Source organism: Marmota flaviventris, chromosome 12 (genome assembly GCF_047511675.1).
Source record: "Marmota flaviventris isolate mMarFla1 chromosome 12, mMarFla1.hap1, whole genome shotgun sequence".
NCBI lineage: Eukaryota > Metazoa > Chordata > Mammalia > Rodentia > Sciuridae > Marmota > Marmota flaviventris.
In genome coordinates, this window is record NC_092509.1 from 56,527,760 (window position 1) to 56,552,700 (window position 24,941).

The window sequence follows — 24,941 nt, forward strand, 5'->3', positions numbered from 1 at the left end:
TATCTGTTTGCTTTTTGTGTTATTATTCGAATGGATGTGTAGAGTCTATAGTTTCTAGACTATAGACTGTTAGTCTTAATTGCTGTTGGAGCAGGAGAGGGAGAGGGAGAAGGAGGGGGGGGAGAGAGAGAGAGAGAGAGTGTGTGTGTGTGTGTGTGTGTGTGTGTGTGTGTGGTGTCTGTGGATTGGGGGTTGTGGCATATGAGTATGTGGAATGAAAAATAGGATAATTTTCAATTTCTTTCATGTTGCTTGATCCCCATAGAACATATTTGTTTTGGCAGCTGGCATACCCTATAGTATCATGTTGGAATTTGGCAAGCATTATTTAATAAAATCTATTACTTTCATGTTGTACATTTTGGTATATTTCTTAGTAACTGTAGATGTTGAGTTTAACTTCCAGGGCAGAAAACTTGGAAAGGAATATATAATATATAATAACTAACTGATACAGTGTTCATAAGTACAGTTATTGGTTTGGCATATGTTCACTAATACACCTTTTGTTTTTTTTTACCTGACATTGTTTAATTTAGGATTTTAGATTTGAGCTGCATTAAAATAATTGATAATTGGCATTTATTTTTTTACAGAGAGGAAAAAGGAAAATGGATAACTGGAAAGAAGTAATATATATGTCATATTTTAAAAGTTATATTTCCTTTATCTTTTCTAGGTTGCTGTAGTAAAACTAAAAAATGCAGATAAGGTATTTGCCATGAAAATTTTGAATAAATGGGAAATGCTGAAAAGAGCTGAGGTAAGAATCTTAATATACAGTGTTTTCTCATTTTTACTGTTTTGAATCATGTTGTAGTAAAAATCTTTACACATGTATATTGCAGTAATTTTGTGAGCTTATCCATAGTGTGAATTCTTAATAAGATAACAGTAAAGCTATTAATACATTTTTTCACTAACTCTGCTTGTGTGTATTAAAGAGAAATGTCACAACAGAAGAAAATAGTACATGAGAAGTAGTCGTGCTACCCAAGATATATATGCAATGTAAATTTTAAGAAAAAGAAAAGGGAGGGAGAGTATGAAGTGTTCTTAATAAGAAATATTGCTACTCCAAATTTGCATATACCAAGATTGAAATGATTTTAGGATAAATTTTACATGAAGGGATTTTTCATTTTGTGTGACTTCTAGAACTTATCTACTTCTCAAATTAAACTCCTTGCCACTACAACTCTTGGGCATGGGGTTAGGGGATACATTTAAATTTTTTTTTTTTTTTAAGTTGTGGATGGACCTTTATTTTATTTATTTATATATGGTGCTGAGAATCAAACCCAGCGTCTCACACATGCTAGTCAAGCACTGTACCACTGAGTTACAACCCCAGCCCACATTTAAATTTTAATAGCTATTGCTTTAAACAAATTGTCTTCTATAAATGTTGGACCAGAATATCTTTATTTATTTAAATGTGCCGGTTTCTTAACAAGCTTGCTAATTATTCATGCTATCATATTCTCTCTTTATTATGTTAAACAACATTTTTACTGACAATTAAGTTAAAATGATAAAATATCCTATTTGGCTTGATCATCAAACATATGGTAAAATGAGGGGGGGCCAGATATGTGATGATGCCATGCTGTATAAGATGTAATATTTGGATTTTCTGAAATTTTTAATTTAAAATTCTACTTACTTATTTTTTGAAAATGAAAATTTTGACTTTTCCTTCATCAAATATTAGAGAAATTTTCAGTTATTATCCAGGATTTTTCTGTGGTAATATTTTTTGAGTGAAGAAGTCTTTATTCCTAAAAAAATGAGAAACTAGTGGGTATAGACATCTCTTTTTGACATGATTTTCAAATATACATGCAATTTTGATGTGCTGTCTAAGATTGATAATTTGATGAGACCCAAATATCCAAGATTGATAATTTGATGAGACCCAAATATCCTGTTTTTACAGGAGCGAAATTTAAAAATATTTTGTTTAGTTTTTTAAAAAATATAATTGAAGTATACATTATTATAGCTTTAAACTATTTGAATCCTCACAACACATTTATGAACCATAGATTATTCATACATCATGGTTTGGTTAGTACTGATCTAAAACAGGGTTTCTCAACAGGGAAACTTTTTTGACATTTGGGGCTGGATAAGTCTTTGTTGTAGAAGCTCGCTTGTACATTTTAGGTCATTTAACAGCATCCTTGGCCTCTATCCACTAGATGCAAGTAGAATCCTCTCTCCCAATTGTCATAACTAACTAGGAGAATGCGATATAGAAGCAAAAGAAGTAGGCTGTCTTTTTTACATTTAGACACTCAGCACCTGAAGCATTAGTAAGAATAGTTTTATAGCTAAATATTTGTGGATAAAATCATATGTCTTGGATTTTCTTTAAAAACTTCATTGTTTCTGAACGTGTGTACTCAGGGAACTGAGGGGTGGTGGTGAGTGAGTGAGTGTGTAATGAAACAAGATTCACCAACAAAGTAATTGCTGAAATCGAACCATGGTACATTGGGAAGAAGGGATTGTTGCATTTGTCTTTCTAGTCTTGTTACGTTTGAAATTTAGTGTCATAGTTTATTGTATGTTTTTTTATTTTTAAATATTATTTTTTACTGAACAGTTTAGCATATTTGAAGTTTTATTTAGTTTGAAATCAATCAAATGAAATAATGGTTATTAGAATCTAGCTGGAATGCCTAAAAAATTAAAAAAATTAGTTTTTTCGTTGTAGATGGATATAATATCTTTATTTTATCTATGTATTTTTCTTTTTATGTGGTGCTGAGGATCGAACCCAGTGCCTAAGGTCTGCAAGGCAAGCGCCCTACTACTGAGCCACAACCCCAGCCCCCTAAAATTTTTTTGATGTCTGTCATTGTGAGTTCATACCAGGAGAAGTCCTTCTCTTAGGCCCTAACAACTTTCAGAACCTTTCTACCATGCCAGTAGTAAGCCATAACTTCAGATCACTTCAGTTATAAAATAGGACTTACTGGTAAATAGGTCTTGCAATTCTGTTTTCTTCCTAACGTGAATTAATACATACTGTTATAGATTTTAATAACATAATTAACAGGTTAAATTGCCCATTTCAGTTGGTTTAAACTTTATTTGTTTGGGTGTTATCTGTTGTTGCCATTTAATGCCTGGCTTTGGAAATGCTATTTGTCCAAATAAAATTTATGGGTATACGCTGGCAATATTTGAGCTAATTGGATCACAGTGTTATAGATTGTTTTCTTTATCATGACTATTTATCTTGTGAGAAATAATAACTTTGCACCTACTACAAGTAGACATGCTCTGTGATGATATTTGCAGTGTGTATGCAATATGGTATAGCTGTTCAGAAAACTTAGGCTGGGTTATATGTAATAAGATCAAAAGATGTTCAAATATATTATTATTTAGGAAAAATAAGCAACTTAGAGTGCAGTGTGATTTCATTTCTATAAAGAAAAATACGATGGGAGAGGTGAGATACTACATGAATATAAAATGTGTCTGTATGCATGTGTGCATGCATGTGCATGTGTGTAGGCTTCTGTATATGCAGGAATTTTCTGAGTATGCTTAATGGTAGTGACTTGTGAACACAATTGGAAATTGAAATTGTGGGGGCATTACTTAGGAGACTTTTACTTTCTATTTTACCTCTCATTTATTTTTTAAGTTTCTGGTATAGTATTTTTTGTTTTCTTTTTAATTAAAAAAATTAAAGATTTTGTATAATAGAATTATAATGTATTACATAAATTGTTTTTTATTTTTAATCATATATTTCTCAGATTCTCTAGGATATATTTTCATAGTAGTGGAAATTTATTCTCAGAATAAATTAAAACTTCAACAAATAAATATGAAAAAACCCAATTCATTAGGGAAAATGTGCAAAAAGGACATTCAAAGTAAACATTCAAAGAGAAAGTTAAGGTAGCAAGTGTGTATATATTTGTGTATATATATATAAAGTTATTAATCAGCACCTGTAATTAGGAATATGTTACTTAAAAGAACAATGAGACATAATTTGACAGCCATCATAGGCAACCACTTAATTTTAATAATGGCAAGTACATTTGAGGATGTGAGGAAAAGGGACTTTTGTATGCTGGGGTACAGTGGTAATTAATATAGAGAATTGCTATTTTTGGCAAAGTTGAAATTTGCTATATCTAATGTTTTTACTTCTAAGTGTATACTGTAGAGAAACTTATACAAATATACTCATTACAGCCTTGTTGTAATGCAAATTTGGAAATGATATATATTTTCATAATTGGGGGTTGCCTAAATAAATTTCATAGCAGATAAAAAGGGAAACAGTAATTCTGGAGAAAGAAGTAATCAACTTGCAAAAGGATAGATAAAATTATAACATAATTTAAAAAAATAATCCAGTTTTGTTGTTTATGGACATATATATATGTGGTCAAAACATGATTGGTAGTCTGTACATTGTCTTCATTTTATTGCTTACGTGAGGGAAGAAAGGAGAGGAATGGGAAGAAGTAGGAAGACTATAACTTTGTCTTATTTCTTTGAAAAGACCAGAAGTAAATGTGGCAAAATAAATGCATTTATGTTATCTAAAATGTATTGTGGCCTGTGGTTCTTAATTATTCCGTTCATTTTATGATTGTTTTAAACTATGACAATATTTTTGATATAAAATATTTTCTTAAGTATAGTATTCTAGTAGCTCAGTTGCTGTTTTGAAATAGTTATTTGTTGAAAGCCATATATTGAAAATATTCCTTTCCAGAATAGAAATAGTATAATAAGCATATTAAGCCATTGTTTGCATAATTTGTTTCCTAGTTTTACCTAAAGTGTTGTCTAAAATTTTTTTCTTTCCTTTCCAGACAGCATGTTTTCGTGAAGAACGGGATGTGTTAGTGAATGGAGACAATAAATGGATTACAACTTTGCACTATGCTTTCCAGGATGACAATAACTTAGTAAGAATTTTTTTTATGTGTTTTTGATCCTTATTAATTTTTTGTTGACAGAATTTAGCATTAATTTCTGTTGAGCATTATTTAAATGTAGATTTTAAATAGAAAAATTACTGCATTTCAGGTATAAGTTGAACACTTGGTATGAAATTTTTTTCTCTCAGTGATATGATACCTGTCCATTGAAATTATTTATACTTTTAAGTAAGGAAGTCAAAACTTTATACAAATTTTTAAAATTTCTGTCAGTTAAATTCTATAAAAGGGTTCAGGATTTTTTCTTTCATGATTGTCCCACTATTTTATTTATAGTGTTCTGTTGCTTTTTAAATTCTACATATTTTTCGTATTTCTTTTTTAAAAATTTTTTTTAATTGCCAGTGGATTTTTCACTGTATTTGTTTATTGATATGTGGTGCTGAGGATCAAACCCAGGCCTCATACATGCTAGGCAAGTGCTCTATCCCTGAGCCACAACCCCGGTCCCTAAAATTTTACATATTTTTCAAGTGGCCATATGCTTCACTAAGTAGAGCTACATTTTTATTGACTTCAACTGCTTCACAAAAGTTGGGAGTATGGAGGACAATCAAACTATTAGAGGCTTTACAATTGAGAATAAATAAAAAGAAGAGAGAAACAATAAGATTAAATCTACTACAATTAAGTATTTAACTCCTTGGCTTGCTATTCAGAGCTTTTCATTTCTGACCTCAATTTTTATTTCCAGGTTTATTTTTTAGCATGCATGTGTTGAGATCCTGTTATGTGCCAATCAGTGAAACTGGGATATAAAAATTAAAAGGATATTTTTCACTCATTTGATGAATATTAATGTATGTATGCTATATATTGGGCACTATTCCCTAGATTCTGGAGATGTGGTAGTGAGTAAGACAGAGGATCTTTTTTCTTACTGTTCTTATATTCACATTAGGGGAACCACATGATAAATCTAAAATCAAGTAAATAATATTTTCAGATTACTTCAATTGATGAAAATATTGCATTTATTCAAAGGTATGATGAGTCTGTGAAGATTATTCTCAGACACATATGAATTAGCTAAACCAAGAAGAAGTAAAAGAGGTAGAGAGGGCTTGGTGAACAAAAGCCCTCTCTGAGATTGGAAGTAGCTTATTACATCTGAATTGATGGAAAGATGGAATTAGAGGTGGGAGGATGAGGAAGTTACGTCATGTAGGTACCTGATATGTTTTGCTAAGCAAATTAGACTTTTTTTGGGATGGGGCATACTGGGGATTGAACTCAGGGGCACTCACCCACTGAGCCACATCCCCAACCCTATTTTATTTAGAGACAGAGTCTCACTGAGTTGCTTATTAGCACCTCACTGTTGCTGAGGCTGGCTTTGAACTCACGATCTTTCTACCTCAGCCTCCCAAGCTGCTGGGATTGCAAGCATGTGCCACTGCACTCAGCCAAATTAGACTATTACTACCATGTTTTTCAGTATGTGTGTGTGCATACACATGCTTGTATTTTGTCATGGAACTCTAGTGTGTGTGGTTTAAAAAAAAAATGACATTATACCTGAAAGCTAAGACAGTAAAGCCTATAGCAGTGGAACTGCCCTTACTCATCTCCTGCCTTCCTCCTTCATTTATTGTTATTTAGAGAACACTCATAGCACAGTTTGAAAACTGCTGTTTTAGTACTGTAGAACGGTTTATGGCAGGAAAGGACAAGGATTGTCTGAGGCATGAGAGGGAAGGCTAGTGTGATTAGAATAGAGTAGCTAGGGGTGAGAGAGGAATATATTCCTGGGGAAAGAAGGTGTACAGCTAGGGGGGAGAGGCTTCCAATGTATAGGTCATGCCTGAGGATTAGATTTTATTCTAATTTCAAGGAGAGTAGGATAATCAGTTTTACATTTTACATGGAACATTCTGGCAACTTATGAATTTCAGGGGCAAAACTAGAGACAAGGAGATTAGGAGAGTTTTATAATATTCATATGAGAGATAATAAGAGCTTGAATACAGGTGATAATTGATCTATATATTGTCTACAGATTTCAGTGACATAGGTAAAGTAATATTTTATTTGATAACATTTTGAGTGCTATACATATTGCTGTATCATATTTTATTATTTACTAATAGCGCATACCTGTCACATCAAGATAAGGCACAGGGAGCGTGAATTAATATTTTAATGAATTAAATGGCAAAACATTATATTCATTATGCAACCATGCAATGCTATGGCTATACTAATAGAATACAATAAATATCTTCATTGTTGGAGTAAACACTCATCACCACCTTCCCAATTCATAGGAAAGTCGTCATCAGAAAATGTACAAAATTTAAGACAGAATATCTACCATAGCATAATTTCTTCACAAAAATAAAAAATAACCATAGTAAGTTTCTGAGTAGTTCTTTTGTTAGCCAAGTAAAGAAAGCCATTTTTATCAGTGTTGAGTTATCTAATTCCTGCTTGATTGCAACAGCCAAAGAAATGTGTTCAGGGAAAATAAACTCAAGACGCTGAGCCACTTGTCGAGAATAATCGCTTGAAGAATTGAGCATATTGTGAGCAAATCAGTGGTTGAATTTAAAACAAGGGAAATTTTGTTTTCTCCCTTATTGTATAAAGTGCCTACATAATATACTTGATTTTTGCCTCTTAGCCTGCCAAACCAGTAGTATTTTACTGTCTGGCCTTTTATAGAAAATGTTGGCCAACTCTTGTTTTTTATAACATTAAATACAAGGATCAAACAAGAGTATTAACTCTAGTTGTATATAACATTAAATACAAGGATCAAACTGAGTATTGCTTAAAACATAAAAACAAATGTGCTTACAAGACAGAGATGGGGAATCCAAGAAGAAAACTAATGGAAATGGTCAGAGTAAGAAAGAAGATCAAGATACTGTGCCATGGAAACTGAAGACAGGACAGTAGGGTTGGGGGTGTAATTCCTTGGTAGAGCACATACCTAGTATGTGTGAGGCATAGAGTTCAAACCCCAGTACCACAAAGTTAAAAAAAAAAAGAAAAGTGGAGGAAATGGTTAGTAGTGTTTTAAATATAGCATTTGGCAAAATAAATAATGACAGGGCTGGAAATATTGTACTCTTCCACAGATACTGCATTTCAGCCCCAATGTAATATCCTCTATTCTTGAGCAGTCTCTATACTTGTCTACATTTTGCCTTTAATACTGGTCCCTTTTCTCTTCCTCTGCTCCTGTTGAAGTCCATCTAATGCTTCAAATTTATGCTCAAATTCTATGTCTTCAAATAGCCAATTCCAGAATTTTCAGTGGGAATTCACCTTTTTATCTTATTTTAGCTTTGTATTTTAAGTATTGCTCTTTCATGACTAATATAGTATCTCTGATTTTTTGGTAGAACTTTAGAAGAAATTAAGTGGCATGAGTTCTACTATCTTTAGCTAAAATAAAATTGAAGGTTTATGTAACTCTGTAATGATCATAGGGTTTATCTGATTTCAGACCAGATCCAGGTGTTCAAATTTTGTTATTGCCACCCTTCCTTTTTATATCCTTACATGCTTATAGAGTGTAATTATGTGTTTGAAATAGTAGGTTGTGACCCATTAGTGGCTCATAAAATCAACTTAGTGGGTTATAAGCAGTGTTTAAAAATTAAATAAAAAATAAAATGACAGAGTTCATGGCAATTAGTAAGAATAAATATTGTTTTGTGACACATATTTCTTTTATAATGTATTGAATCATCATATAAACCAACTAAATTATTGTGGGTTATAGTTGAAATTGTTTAAAAGTGGTAGGATAGAGCTTAACAGTGTGTCAGTTGCTCAGTTGTTGAATGATGTTTGAATTGGAACTAAATCCAGTTATACTAAAATAATTATGTAAAATTTCAGGGATGAATGTGTCATGCAGATAAAATCTGCATAGATTTGTCAGCAGAATTCATAAGAGTAAATTAAACACTTCCAATAGTTTTTCTTTGCAAAATCATAGCGTTTAGTATGAGAATATTAAAAAATTTTCAGGTAATGCAGACTGAAATCTCCTGTAACTGTTTTTAGGTTGTAGACAGATGTAATACTATAGACTTATGCATTGCTGAAAAATTTGCACTTTGTTATAAATATGGAAATAAATATAAAAGTTTATGGAGAAATAAAGTGCTCATGTACTAGTTTTTTTTTTACAGCCAAATTTGTAAAATATTGATGAGAAAAAAATCATAAACTATCTTTTTATCTTTTTGTATCCTGAGTTAGTGGATTTGTAGACTCTTTGCATTTGACATTAGGATTAACATTTTTTTTCAGAGACATTTATCCAAGAGAAATAGTTTATTATGTCATTAGTTACATTAAAATAATATTAATTATATTAAAATAAGTTATGTAATATTTGGAAGAGTACTGAAACACTAATAATCAAATCTTGTGTAATTTGTCCATTTTTCTTTTGGGGAAGCTTTGCCTTATATTAATCTTAAGAGTCAGAAGTCTTTGTCATCACATTCTGAACATTTTATAAAACATTAGAAGATAAAACTCAATTAAAAAGATGCATACGTATAGTTTCAGGTACCAAAAAGGAAATTTTATTAAACACAGTTATTTTCCATAGTAACTTTTAATCCTGGTAGCTGATAAGTAGCCAAATAAATAACATAATTTATAGTGCTGTTGTGGTAGATAACTTTTTTGACTTTCATCTTCTACCTGCTTAGTTACCACTGTAACCAGCTTAGGAAGAAATATTTACACCTATCAAATGTGCCTTTTATGTGCTTCAGAAAAAGATACATTAGTTAATGAATAATTTTTAGATATGATTAGAACATTTTTCCTTAAGAAAAACTCATTATGTAAAAATGCTAAGTTGTATAAACATTGACATAAAAAATTTTACCTTTAGAATATTATGAGTCAATGAAATTTTTTTCTTTTCTTTCTTTTTTTTTTTTTTTTTGTGGTACTGGGGATTGAACCCAGGGGTACTTAATCACTGAGGCTGGCTTTGAATTTGAGATCTTCCTGCCTCAGCCTCCTGAGCCAATGGGTTTACAGGCATGTGCCACCGTGCCCGGCTTCCCCATATTTTCTTTTGTTTAAATTAGTTATACATGACAGTAGAATGCATTTATACATTTTGATATATCATACATAGATGGGGATATAATTTCTCATTTTTCTTAATGTACACGTTACAGGATCATATTGGTCATGTAGTCACATACATACATACAGTAATAATGTCTGTTTCATTCTACTGTCTTTCCTATCCCCACATCCCCTTCCCTCCCCTCCCATCACTTCCCTCTATCTAATCTAGTGCCCCCCCTCTTATTGTGATTAGCATCCGCATATTAGAGAAAACATTCAGCCTTTGGTTTTGTGAGATTGGCTTATTTTGCTTAGCATGATATTCTCCAACTCCAACCATTTACTGGCAAATGCCATAATTTCACTCTTCTTTAAAGCTTAGTAATATTCCATTGAGTATACGTACCACATTTTCTTTATCCATTCATATCTATTGAGGGACACATAGGTTGATTCCATAGTTTAGCTATTGTGAATTGAGCTGTTAAAAACATTGATGTGTCTGCATCACTATAGTATGCTGATTTTAAGTCCTTTGGGTGTAAACCAAGGAATGGGATAGCTGGGTCAAATGATGGTTCCATTCCCAATTTTCTGAGAAATCTCCATATTGCTTTCCATAGTGGTTGCATCAATTTGCAGTCCCACCACCAATGTATGAGTGTACTTTTTTCTCATCTATAGTATCTTGTTTAGTTATCTTATGTTTGATGACAAAAAAATTGGAAAATAGTTTAAGTAAACATTTTATTTTTTTGAGTTAGCAATTAAAATTTGTTCAAAAGATGAATATTAATATTTGAGTATTAAATTTTAGTAACTCATGAATTCTAAGTTCTTTACAGGAATCCAATGTGTGAAGATAGAAATTATTAAAGCAATTTTATAATAGTAAAACAAAGCAAGGAGGAATAAATATAAGGTGAGGCTGTAAAGATTGTTAATCTCCTTGTTTGACAGCAAGATGACTAAAAGAGGTTTTTTTACTATCCCTAAGATGACTTCTAAAAGTATATCTGTCCTATGAAATGTTCTTTTCTTGTACAAAATTTATTTATTGTGTGTTTTCAGATGTTTTAGCATTGTTTCCTTAGAACGTAGCTCTTTAAAAAGCATAAACTTTAAAATAGATTTTTTTTTTTTAGAAATTCAGAGTTGAAAATCTTGTGGTGTGTGTATATTTATACCTAGAAATCTGTTTCTTTATTTTGAATGAATAAAAGATTGCCAAAGATACGGTATAAATCCTCATTTTCCTTTTTTATTATTCTGTTGCCTGGTACATCCTCTTTTTAAGTTTGTGGACATGATTAGTTTCTTTCATTGACTATTGATTCCCTCTTGAGTATAAAAGGCACTAGTCTTAAAAATTAATAACCCTCAGTCTTGGCTCAACTATCTAATTTATGTTTGGCAAATCATTTGGTTTCTTTGCCCCTGGTTTTGTAGCCACAAAGTAGGAATAAAAGTTATGTTCCCTACCTTCAACCTATGGAGGGACATTAAATAAGCATCCCTATACCTGCATTCCATGGTTCCTACTTCATGGAAAAAATGAAAACTGTTATTTAATCAAGGGTGAACTTTCTTCAGAGTTCAACTCTTTTCTCTCCTGGATGCAAGTTCATCCATATTTGTACCTGTTCTTATCCCATGTGGATGAGATGTATCTATTTAAGGTTATTCCTTTCTTTCTTTTTTTTTTAGAGAGAGAGAAAGAGAATTTTAATATTTATTTTTTTTTTAACTTTTGGCGGACACATCTTTGTTTGTATGTGGTGCTGAGGATCGAACCTGGGCCACACACATGCCAGGCAAGCGTGCTACCGCTTGAGCCACATCCCCAGCCCTTAAGGTTATTCCTTTCAACACTTTCCTTTGACTTTATCACAGTAGCTCTACCCTTTTGCAGAACATTACTGCATTTGTCACTTTTGATTTGGTTAGATTTTCCCCTCTTTACAATGTAGGCTTATACATAAAACATCAATAATTCTTAACTTCATCTTTCCATATTATCCTTCTGAAGTAACCAATGTTGGTTGTGTCTGTTCATTTTTAAACACTGTATACATTTTCTGTCTATAAATGTATTTTTCCCCTTTTTTAATAAAAAAATTGAATTATAAAATATGTATTAGTGTACAATTTACTTTCTGCAGCTTGCTTTTGTTCCCTACATATCTCACGGGCATATATTTAATTATTATTTTTGGCAACTGTATGATATTTCATAGAATGTATATGTAAATATTTAACTTTTTACTTTTTGATTGCTATTCACATTCTTTCTGATTTGCTGAAGTTAATAAAATTTTGTGCTTGCTCATATTTCTGATGTATTTGAGCTTTTGTTTTAATTGATAGATTTCTAAGAGTGATAGTGCTAGATCAAGGGGCATTCATATTTAAAATTTTGATACTGTGAAATTACTTTTCAAAAAGATTGTAGTATATTATCCTGCAAAAGCAGTGTTTTGTCTTACCATTCTCCCCAAAGTTCTGATGGTCTCTTTGCTGCATTAATTTTCATTTCCCTCAATATTATCGAAGTTAAATATGTATTGCTAATTGTTTCCTGTTATATAAATTATCTGTTAATATCCCTAAGCCTAGTTTTGTTGGCTTGTTCTTTTCTTAAATGGTAGGAACTCTTTATTGTAGGATCATTATCTCCTTGACCCATGTTAGGAATATCATTAGTATACATACATTTAAAAAAATTTTAAAACACACCTTAGCCATATTGAGTTAATTATGTTTTGGGTAGGGGATTGAACCCAGGGACACTTTATCATTGAACTACATTCCCAGCTCTTGTTTTAAATTTTATTTTGAGACCGGTCACACCAAGTAGGGGAGGCAGGTCTCCAACTTGAGATCCTTCTGCCTTAGCCTTCGAGTATCTGGGATCATAGGCATTTGCCATTGTGCTTGGCCATATTGGGTTATTTTGAAGCAACTTTTTGAATAGGAACCTTTCCTACTGTTACCAGTCATCATGGAGTTCTTTTGCTTAACTTGGGACAGGAATCAGGAAATGACAAAGTACAGCTAATTTTGGGCTTATTGGTTGTTGGTGTTAACAGACTTCTTTTGCTCAATTCGAGAAAGAAATCATAAAGGTGGGGCTGGGATTGTGGCTCAGCGGTAGAGTGCTCGCCTAGCACATGCAAGGCCCTGGGTTCAATCTTCAACACCACATAAAAATAAAATAAAATAAAGATATTGTGTCCAACTACAGCTAAAAAATAAGTATTAAAAAAAAGAAATGATAAAGGTAAGCAGTAACACCCAAACAAAGCTTTATTCCTGTGCAAAAGGAAGACAGTGCACAAGATAGGACCCTGAACTGCTATTTGAGGAGGTAAGAAGCAAAGCTTATATAGACAAAGATTGTGGGCTGGCACAGACACAGTCTGCCCTTGCACACAATCTCAGAAGTTCTGTACATTTTTGGTCAGTTCCTTGCCATCAGCACCAGGGTTTGCATTTGACATGGTGATTTGCATATGTGCATTGAGTTCCTCTGTGCTCAGCTCATAAAAGATAGCCTTACTTACTTCCACCATCCCAGGAAAATCATGTATAGGTCAAGTTCAGGCCTATTAAACATATATAGGGTTGTTGAAAAGCTTAAGGGAGGAGTCAGCAGCTCCAGAACCTGGAACCTAATGATTAATGGAAACAATATTTTAAAAGCAACTCGCTTTCAGTTGGAAACCATGAAGGGGCAATTAGGGACCTGCTTAGTCCTGCTCAGTCTTATTGTCAGACACTCAGTTTTACTCTGAAATTAATCAGGACAATATGATATTGATATAGGCAACCACAGCAAAATAGAGTGCTCAGGAACAAATGAGTGTGTTTGGAATCTTGAAGTATGAGGAGAGGACATCTTAATTGAATTGGGGGAAGAATGAACTAATTATTTTAGATAATACACTCTTTATTTATAAGAAAATAGTCTTTACAGTTTTACCAAAACATTAAGTCAGTCAAATAAATGATCCTGGTTGACAGATGAGGCTCTTTCTTTTAAGAGCCAATAGCAGCCTCTCTGCTTATTCTTGTTGAAATATTTATAGTACACTGGAATTGCCCATTATTTGTGTTTTCTTTTCTATAACACTGTAAATTCCTGGAAGGCAGGGAATTTTGTTGTACACCCATTGAATAAATGAGATGTAGGTACTTTTATAAATATCTGTGGAATTAGTAGATGTGCTTAGTTATTTATTTCTCCATTTTTCTATAGTCTAATTTCTATTGTCAAGAAAAATTGTTTATATGATAAATTGTTTTTATGTTAATAAAAATTTGTTAGCTTGTTCTAAAGGTAAGGGTGGAGTTTTTTAAACACTAGACCTAGTAAATAAGTAAGCCATAAGATAGGATTTAAAATAGAGTTTTTTTAATTTTCAAGACTTTAAATATAGGAAATTTGCTTCTTTGGTTTAACATACATTTTTTTGGGGAGGGTGCTGGGGATTGAACCCAGGGCCTTGTGCATGAGAGGCAGGCACTCTACCAACTGAGCTACATCCCCAGCCCTAACATATCTTTTTTTATGCTTATAATTTTTGTGTATAGTAGTAAAAAGGATTTAATTTTCTCAAGTTTCTTTAAATTGAATTGTCAATTCAGTGATAACCATGTAATAATATTAGTTTTTCATCAAGTCATTATAATTGCTTAAATAACTTCTGTTTACTAGCCTTCATGCTAAGTGATATATCCATATACACATGTATATGTGATACATATTTAAAAGGGAGTCCAGAAGATAGCATAAAGCTATGACATCATCTGAAGTCTAACAACCTAGCGAAACCAGTAAACATGTTGGTGTATATGCTTTATTGTTTGTTTTTTGGCGTGGATACTTCTCCCCTCTTGCCCCCAATTAAGGTTCATATCTAAAATTAATTGGCTGCCATTTACATACACCTGAGAAAAGTGCATTCTGATATTTGTACTCCATCAGAAATGGGAAGTGAAACACATGATGGAAATTGTATTCCATATCATAGTGGTTTTCAATCCATAGACTGGTACTGGTTATATAGTAAAGTTCTTACTGATCCAAGGTCAAGTTAGGAAATTGTAGTGATGATGAATAGTAATTCGATTTTTTTTCAACACATATAGTGTCCTATATTCTGAGTGTGTTTTTGGAGAGTTAAAATGTTCAGTCTTGTGTGAAATGTTGGCAAAGGTTGGTCTGTTGTAGGTAAAGATGATGAACATATTACTTTGTAAAGTACAACAACAACAAATAGTAATCCTGTGTTGTTCTCTGCTTCATTATATATGTATATATTTTAGTTTTAGATGGACACAATGCCTTTATTTTATTTGTTTTTATCATTATATGGTGCCAGGGATCGAACCAAGTGCCTCATGCATGCTAGGCAAGTGCTCTACCACTGAGCCACAACCTTGGCCCTCTGCTCCAGATTTTAAGAATGTTATTTCAGTGCTGTATGAAATTTAGAAACATTTATAATGACTACTGGTGATCATCTTATATACTTCTTTTTAATTAACCATATAAGTAATTAACATTGTATATTAATTTCTCATGCTTACTAATTATTGAGGACATTTTATGTTTTTTATTCATAGTACCTGGTTATGGATTATTATGTTGGTGGGGATTTGCTTACTCTGCTCAGCAAATTTGAAGATAGATTGCCTGAAGATATGGCTCGATTTTACTTGGCTGAGATGGTGATAGCAATTGACTCAGTTCATCAACTACATTATGTGCACAGGTAAGTCAGTCCTTTGTTGCATCTGGCTATGAGTTACCATGTAATATCTATAAACTGAAGTATTTTTCTACCAAATTTATTAATTATGGTCTTAGATGCATTGCTCATCAACCAAAATAGTTGATTTTGCATATTTTATTTTGTTGTTGTCATTATTTAATCAGCATTACTGAATAGATGTTCCTGCTTATACATAAATGTATCTGTATAATGTCTAAAAGTACCTACTTAGAGTCAGCATTTTTGAGAGAACACTTCTAAAAACACTTACATTAAATTTACTTACGATTTCCTTTCTAAAGGAGTATGCATTGGCCAGTTTCCTTGCATTCATTCTTACGTATTAATCATAGCTGAAATTCTAGGCCATAAATAATAGTTTCATTTGCTAAGCAAGACTCATGTTATATAGTGTGTTTCTCAAGAAAATACTTTCAAGACTCATATAACCATCAAAAGAGATAAACATTTCTTTTCGTAGAAAATGGCAGTTTTTATGTTCATGGAATGATTTCATTATAAGCTGTTTGATAGATAACAATTTATTAAAAAAATTCTCTACTATTGTGTGTTATATTGTACAGGATAGAATGAAAAGAAAAATGTAGGCCTGTTTACAGAATGGTTTTTACACAGAATTGTTCTCATGCTTGTTGACATAAGTTAAAAATCCCTTTCTCCCTAAATAGCTTATAATGATTTATGGATAATAAATAATTAGAAACATTTGATGGTTTAAAGGAAAGTAGGAAATCATCACAGAGTTATTGGTGAATTAATCATTCAAATGAGATAAATCATTGGGTTATGCTAAATGTGAAAAAGAGAAGGATTAGGAAGTAGGTAAAGGGTTATTGCTGTGTTAGGAAACAGACAATTTATAAGTCACTGATTTTCAAACTTCAGCTTGCAGCAGGAGTCCTGGAGGGCTTGTTAAAATCCAGATTGTTGGGTGAACTCTTGAATTTTTAACTTGATAGGTTGCATGGGATGGTAATTAGCATCTCTGGCACAGCTGCTGATGGGAGTGGTGCTGGTGCTAGTGGTTCTGGTGCTGGTGGTGCTGCTGCTGCTGATTGAGTAACCTCACTTTGAGAACACTTCTAGGGTAGTAGGGAATATTTCTTTTATGTTCTTTGAGAAGAACATGTACGTGGAAGCAAGATGAAGTTTCTGTTTCAATGTTTTTTAAGATATGATTTTTTAAAAATGTTGATTGGTTTAATTAGTAATGAACTTCTGGGGACATTAATAAAGGAAGACTATTTTTATTTAAAAAATTCTATTTGGGCTGGAGGTGTTGCTCAGTGTTAAAGCAGTTGCCTAGCATGCATGAACCATGGGTTCTGTTCCCAACACCTGCCCACCGCCCACACACAGTTAACTGATATCAATATAGCTTTTGCCTATTTGTATGTTTTTTTCTGTTGATATCTGGTAGTCACAAATTTTTACCAAAAATAAAGACAGGAAGATGCTTAAAAACTGGTATTATGGTCTCAAAAAGTGAATTACAGGATGAGAAACTATAATGCTTTTTTTGTTGCTTAAACAATAATTCAGTTTTCTAGCTGAGGACTATTATTTAAATATATGAAAATATCATTTTATTGAATCCTTACAGAATATTGGTTACTAAGTAAACATGGAGTCGTAGACTTGAGGAGTTTAGAAAGACTTGACCCAGTTCATGTCTACATTCTTGATGAGGAATGATTGTTTCAGAAAATTATTCCTCTAGTTTGAGGATACTAGTTATGAGGTATTTGTGATACTCTGTATTCTTCCAGGCTTGTGACAGATTCTTAAGTGATCATAGCACCCTTTTTTACTGACGGTATTCGTAGTGTTATAATTCTTCTCAACATAGCATTTTAGGTAACAGCTATCTTTCTGATATTGTCATGTGGATTAAAAACTGTATCAACACTGAGTTCTGCTTAGGTGCCTTTAATTTTAAAAGGTACCTACTGTTAAAATGAATCCTCTTTATTCCATTGTTGAGTGTCTCCGATATTATAGAATTCTATGTTATCGTCACTTAGAAAGTTCTCACACTCTCCAAAGCCTTTCTTTTGGCTAAATTTCTAAATATCTATGGTTTTCCTGTTATCAGAATTAGTATACACATTCTTTCTTTCTTATCCCTCACCTATTCCATGCCCACTCCCAAGTTGTTTTGTCCTCTGTCTTTACCTCTTTCTTTACCCTTCAGTGGATGTTCCAGTGTGTTAATACACTTTTAATGTTTTCAAAATGTGTTTCCAGTTTTCTGAATAGACTACTTCCAACTAAGACTCCATTGAGGAAATATTTATTGACTCTTCTTTTGTAAAGAGCATAGTGTTAAACCATGTGGAATAGTAAATAGGTATGGTATAGTCCTGACTTTTAAGAAGCTACCAGTCTGTTTAGAGACATAAAATGTAAGACAGAAATAAGAATTAAAATAAATAATCACTTAAGACAAAAGTGTAAGAGATGTAGTGAGTTCAGGCTTGAATTGCTAAATGAATTATATGAACAAATTACAGTCAGCCAAATTGGGATAACAAATTTAGTTCTGATGGTTAATTAATTCTACTTTGTCCCATGGACTTTACCTATATTCTAACAATAATTCTGTTATTTAGATATCATCTAAAAATGGCTGTTGTTCTATTTTATAAATGAGAAAACCAGACTCAGAGACATGAGTCAGTAAATAGCATGGCCTAGATGAAAATCTAAGTCAGCCTAACTCCAGGATTCATGCTCTTTGCATAACATGTTTTCCTAAACTTTGATGGATGAGAAGACTATGTGTTGGCAGAGAGGAAGGCATTCTCAATATATATAAGAGAAAAGTAGGAGCACATAGGCAAGAAAAGGCAGTTTTGAAGAAAACCAGTTTGGCTAAAAAGAGAGTTCGTGTTGAATTTGATAGGATATTTATTTGTAATTCAGATTTGGCCCTTATCATAGAACATGTATCATGTTATTGATCTTTCAGGAGCTTATAAGCTACCATTGATTTCAGGCAATGGAGTGTTTGGTGGTTTTAGTTTAGTTTGTTTTTGGCAAGCTCCTGTCATAAAGTTTTATGAAGTTTTCTAAATATTTTATAATTTAAGAACTTCACGTGGGAGTTAGAGAATATAAGAAAGGAATAGTAGGGACAGGATATATTTAAGGAAGGAAATACTTTTGTTTTTCATGTGTTCTTTAAAGATAAATTTATTTACATACTTATTTATAAAACTACATATAGATATTCTAATAGCACAAAAACTTCGATAAGAAATTTGCTAAAAGACTTATCAAGAGATAAATGAGCAATAGAAAGTAGCAAAACTGAGAAGTATAAAGTTCTTAAAAAATCCTCCTTTCCCCACTCCCACACATGTCCATTTTCAATATCCCTCACCAGAGTTATTATAGTTGATGAGTCTACATAGATAAATCATAATCACCGTAAGTTTATAGTTCATACTAGGATTCATTCTTCATGTACATTCTGTGGTTTTTGGCAAATGCAGAATGACATATGTGTACTTCTATATTATTATAGATGGTAGTTTCACTATCCTAAAAGTCTTCTGTGCTCCTTCTGTTCATTTCTTCATCCCCTCTAATCCTTGAACATCACTTTTTTTTTTAATACTAGCTCATAATTGTAGGGATTCTACAACTATGTGGAAATGTACCGGGAAGCATTCCCCTGGCGAGAAAACTCCTGGGGAGGGGGCTGGGTAACAGACACGCTGTTTCCCACCCTTAGAATGCCCTGCAATCTTTCTTAGGATCTAATTATATAGCTAATATATGTGCAGTGTCTAGCTGGTATGGCAATGCCCTGAGAAGCCTCTGCGTTATTGCCTCATCAAGCCTCAACCTTGATTGCAGGCACATAGCTCCTGGGAATAAAGGAACTTGCTTGATAACTACAATGTTTGACCAAGCTCTGGTGCTCCTGGATCTGGCCACCTAACAGTAACTTCATACAATGGACTTTCTTGAGAACTACCCAAAGATCCTAACATTGCTTATTGTAATTGTGAAATATTACTGCAAAATAAGCAACCTTACTGATACTCTAAACAATATTGTAGTTATGGTACTAATGACCTAATATAACCTATTGGTATAAATAAATGTGGCTGCTTGGACAAGGAGCCACTCTGCCACTTTCCTGCCTCTGTACCTTGTCTCTGTCTACTCTTTATTATTATTCCTTACACATAATTTTGCCTATTCTAAAATGTCATATAGTTGAAATCATACAGTATGTAACCTCTTTAGTTAGCTTCTTTCACTTACTAATATGCGTTTAAGCATCGTCTTTATCTTGTTGTGACTTTAGAGCTCATATTGTTTTAGTTAATAATATCCCATTGTCTAGATATATACTAGTTCATTTACCTACTGTTTAGTCAGCTTTTTCACCACTGAGACTAAAGGACCCAACCAGAACAATTGTAGAGGAGGAAAGGTTTATTTAAGGGCTCACAGTTTTAAAAATCTCAGTCCATAGATAGCTGGCTCCAGTCCCCAGGGTTTGAAGTGAGGCCCAATATCATGGAGGAAGAGTGTGGCAGAGGGAAACAGCTCATATGGTGATTGGGAAGCAGAGAGATTCCACTCTCCACATCCCAGTAGCCACACCCCCAATGAACCATTTCCTCCATCCACACCCCACCTGCATCCTGTTATTACTCAGTTAATTCCATGAGGGATTAATTCACTTATTAGACTAAGGCTACAACTCAATCATACCTCATATCCAAAACATAACACCTACCAAGAGACATGGTGATTGCCTTCAGGGTTTTAAAAATGTTATCATTATTGTGTTATAATCTTCCAAGTTTTGACAGTTATGAATAAAACTGATTTTATGAGATTCTGTTTTCTCTCTTGTTATCCATATTATCTACCTTTAAAACTTTTTAGTGATTGTCTTTGAGCTTGAAATTTCTATGTGGAACTAATCCAGTTTCATTTTTTAAATAACACATGTTGTTTGTTATTTATAATAGCAAAAATAATCCTAATTCCTTCTTCCTATCCCTTATATCATTAATTTCATGTATATATAAAAATTCATATTCACATACATTCATGCTGTTATTTTGAACTAGCTTATGTTAGATCATCTGAAGAATAAGAAAAATAAATTTTTTATTTTACCTTCACTTATTCATTGTTCCGTGCTTTTACTTTCTTTATGTACCCAAGTTTCTGACCGATAACATTTTCCTTTCTTTGAAGAACTTTTTTCCTTTTTAAACATTTCTTGTTAGACAACACATTTCTACTGGTAATAGATTTCCTCAACTTTTGTTTGTCTGAGTAAGTCTTTCTCTTTCACTTTGAAAAATAAATTTTCAAGGTGCAAAACTCTAGGTTGACCTATTTTTTCTCTCAACCTTCAATATTTCCCTCTGCTTTGTTACTTACATTGTTTCTAGGAGAAGTCATGACTTATTTTTTGTCCCTCTGTTGGTAAGAACCTCCCCAACCTCTCAGGTTTCTTTCAGGTGTTTTCCTTACTTTTGATGTTCTATAGTTGGAAAATGATATATGTACATGTAGGTTATTTTTGTTCTTGTGTTTTTGCATTTATCCTACTTGATATTCTTTATGCTTCTTGGATCTATGATTTGGTGTCTACTATTAATTTTGGGAAATTCTCAGTCATAGCTTTAAATGTTGCTTTTCTTTTGTTCTTTTCCTTCTGATGTTCTCATTATACATGCTACACCTTTTGTCATCTCACAATTCTTGACTATCATTTTTTTCAGCCTTCTCTTTAGTTTTCTATTTCTTTCTTTATTTCTTTTTTGGTACCTTCTAAGTTGAACTTGGGGGCACTGAACCACTGAGCCATATCCTCCAGACTTATTTTGTATTTTATTTAGAGACAGGGTCCCACTGATTTGCCCAGCACCTTGCTTTTGCTGAGGCTAGCTTTGAACTTGTGATCCTCCTGTCTCACCTTTCCAAGCTGCTGGGCTTATAGGCATGTGCCACTGTGCCTGGCTTCTCTTGGTTTTCTATTTTAAAAGTTTCTGTTGTGATAAGCTCAGAGGTTCTTTCCTCAGTACTTTCTAGTTTTCTAATGAGCCTATCGAAAGCATTCTTCGTTTCTATTACAGTTTTCTTTTTAATCTCTCACATTTCTGACTCTTAGAATTTCCATCTATGTGCTTACATCTGCTCTTACATTGTATCTCCTTTTTCCATTAAAGTTCTTAACATATTAATAATAGTTTTTCAAATTACTCATCTCATACTTCCAACATTTCTGCTATATCTAACTTTGGTTCTGATGCTTGTTCAGTCTTTTGGTCTCTTTGTCTTTTAGTATGCCTTGTAATTATTTGTTGAAAAGTAGATAAGCTATACTGGGTAAAAGAATGGCAGAATACTGTCTTCTTGAGATGCAATGGTAAGGTGTATGTGATGTGTTGTGAGTAGGAGAAGAATATTCTATAGTCCTGATTAAGTCTCCATCTTTTCATGAGGCTATGCTACTGAACTGCTTATTTGAGACAGAGTGGCTTGAGGGGACTGTAGTGGGTATTTCTCTTCTCCCATGTAGGTTGTGCTTTCATAAAACCCTTGCAGGTTAGACTTTGGTGAAATAGTTCTCTTGGGGCAGCTGTTCTTAAAAAGAAAATGTTCTGGCGTTTCTCTCTCTCTCTCTCTCTCTCTCTTTCTAAACAGTACCTTTACCACTCCCTCTGCTGGAAGGATGAGTATTTTTCTGTAATACTATCTGTGAGGACCTGGTTGAACTCCTAGTGGTGAGACTCACTAAAGTGTGAGATCTCCATATGACTGGGCTTTTCTGAATTTTTAATCTCTCAGGCTATCTACAAATCTCCAGCAATGTCAGTTGCAGTTTTTAAGTTTTCCTAACCAAGCACTGGTTTCAGGCAAGGTTTTTGCTTGTGAATTTTGGCTCTGCTCAATTGTGATTCTTTGTTCTGCCTGTCCCTCTCACTCCAATATTGGGAGCAAAAATTTGTGACTTTCTTGTATTATGTGTCTAAGAATTATTGATTTTTCTAGTTTGTTATTGTTATTATTAGGGCATAGTGGTGACTTCTGAGCTCCTTATTTGCTAGACTGGAAACTAGAAGTTCCCCCCGCCATATATTTTATTAAATTTTAGATTTCAAAGTAACATGTTTTATCATTGAGATTACAGTAACTTGGAACTTTGAAAAATATAGTTTTCCTGTAAAGATGAAAAGATTCCCAAAGGTATTTTTTAAAGTGTTAATTGACTAGCTGCTGAATTACAAACTTATTTCCTCATTATTTTTTGGAGAAACCCAAAGATGTTATGGTATTACAAATACTCACAAGGGACAATTATTATTTTCTGAGAATTATCCCAGCAGCTCAGCTCTTTTTAAGGAGGCAGAGAAAGGATGCATTGGGATTGAGGAGAGAAGAAATACAGTATTAACAGATTAGCTAATACTGGTGAATATTGTTTAGAGAAATTAAAAATAATTAGTGACTAACAGATTTGAAATACTTTAAATAGGTCATATTTCCCCAACTAGATATATAGATCTAATACAATATCCATAAAAAACCTACCCTTTTTTTTGTAGATAAAGACAAACATAAATTTCATATGGGAAGGCAATAGAACTAGAGTAGTTAGAAGAATTTTGAAAAAGGAGAATAAAGTAGGAGGAATCACTCTACCTGATTTTAACTCTTATTGTATCATCACCACAAGCAAGATAGTATTGCTAATTATGGATTAATAAATACATATTCAATGGAATAGAAGAAAGAATCTAGACATAGACTAACATAAGTATTCCCAGATGATTTTGACAAGGGTGCAAAAGCAATTAAATGGAAGAACGATAATTTTCAGCAGGTTCTATATGCTAGAATCAGGCAAGAAAATAGAGTGGGGATGTAGCTCTGTTGTAGAGTGCTTGCCTAGCTTGTGTATGGTCCTGCCTGGATTTGATTCTTAGCATTGCAACAAAACAAACTTAACGAAATACAGAAGTTAATGTTAAACGGATCATGGATTTAAATGTACAGAGTAAAACTGTAAAACATTTGAGAGGAAAATGCTAGAGAGCATTTTGGGTTCTTGGATTTCCTAAGGAGTTTTTAGATGTGACAACAGAAGTATCATTAATAAAAGAAAAATGAAAAGACTTTATCAAAATTAAAAATGTGTTCTCTATGAAAGACCTTGGCAATAGGATGAAAAGACAAGCTATAGAATAGGGGAAAAGCCAATGAAATCTGTCGATACTCAGTCCAAGAAGCCAGAAGCCTCAGAAGAGGAAGGACCAATGATCAGCCCAAGTCTGTGGCTGAAAGCCTATAAGCTCACTGGAGAGACACCTGTGTGAGTCTGCTTTCAGAGGTCAACATATCTGGAGTCTGATGTCCCTAGGCCCTTATAGGAGCAGCAAAATAATATACCTATTTAAGAAGAATTGAGCTTGTAGGCATGTCAGAGTTTACCTCTCTGCTTTTTTTGTTCTATCCAGGCTTCCAGCCTCTTAGATGTTGCTGCCCACATTCAGGACAGGCCTTCCTCTCTTAGTTCACACCCAGATCATCTCTGGAAACATCCTCACAGACAGGTCCCCAAGTTGGACAGATATATATCTTATTTTTCATTTTATAAATACATTCATTGTAGATTTATTGTTCAGTCTGTACTGTTTTTCCAATATTCTAGCTATTCTGTTCTGTGAAAGACACAAATAGAATTGGAGGAAATATCCCCCTTTTTTGAGAAATTACTTGAAGATTAACTGTAATAATACAGATGAAGTGACAAAATAAGTTTTTAAGAAAAGCTGTAATAACTATATACCTGAACATGAAAGAGATGTAAAATAATATAGAACAATAGATGAACAAACAAATCAGGGACACCTGATTCCTGTCCATGACAGGAAGAAGGTATTTCAACAGCTTAGCTAAGGAAAAGAAGGGCAAAGGAAATAAGCTATACAGGGGAAGGGCCATTAAGGTTCAGAAATTATATTTTACCATCAATTTAATGTAAAAGATATCACTTGAATACATAAAAAATACAACATAATGAAATAACAATGTTTTAATATTTATTTTTTTTTTAGTT

At 33.0% G+C, this 24,941-nt stretch overlaps 1 protein-coding gene and 1 non-coding gene across 6 annotated transcripts in view; one reads left to right on the plus strand and one right to left on the minus strand.

Annotated features, from left to right (window-relative positions):
- The window catches only part of Cdc42bpa (CDC42 binding protein kinase alpha), a 301,602-nt gene that overhangs the window by 79,408 nt on the left and 197,253 nt on the right, over positions 1-24,941 (plus strand). For all 5 annotated transcript variants that reach the window (XM_071600007.1, XM_071600005.1, XM_071600008.1 and 2 more), the window contains exons 3-5: positions 680-763; positions 4,857-4,952; positions 15,669-15,817. In XM_071600007.1, the coding sequence (XP_071456108.1) occupies positions 680-763; positions 4,857-4,952; positions 15,669-15,817 (329 nt within the window). The remainder of the gene's footprint in view (positions 1-679; positions 764-4,856; positions 4,953-15,668; positions 15,818-24,941) is intronic.
- On the minus strand, positions 14,517-14,589 carry Trnae-cuc (transfer RNA glutamic acid (anticodon CUC)). Its single transcript has one exon. It is a non-coding gene; the product is annotated as a tRNA-Glu (tRNA).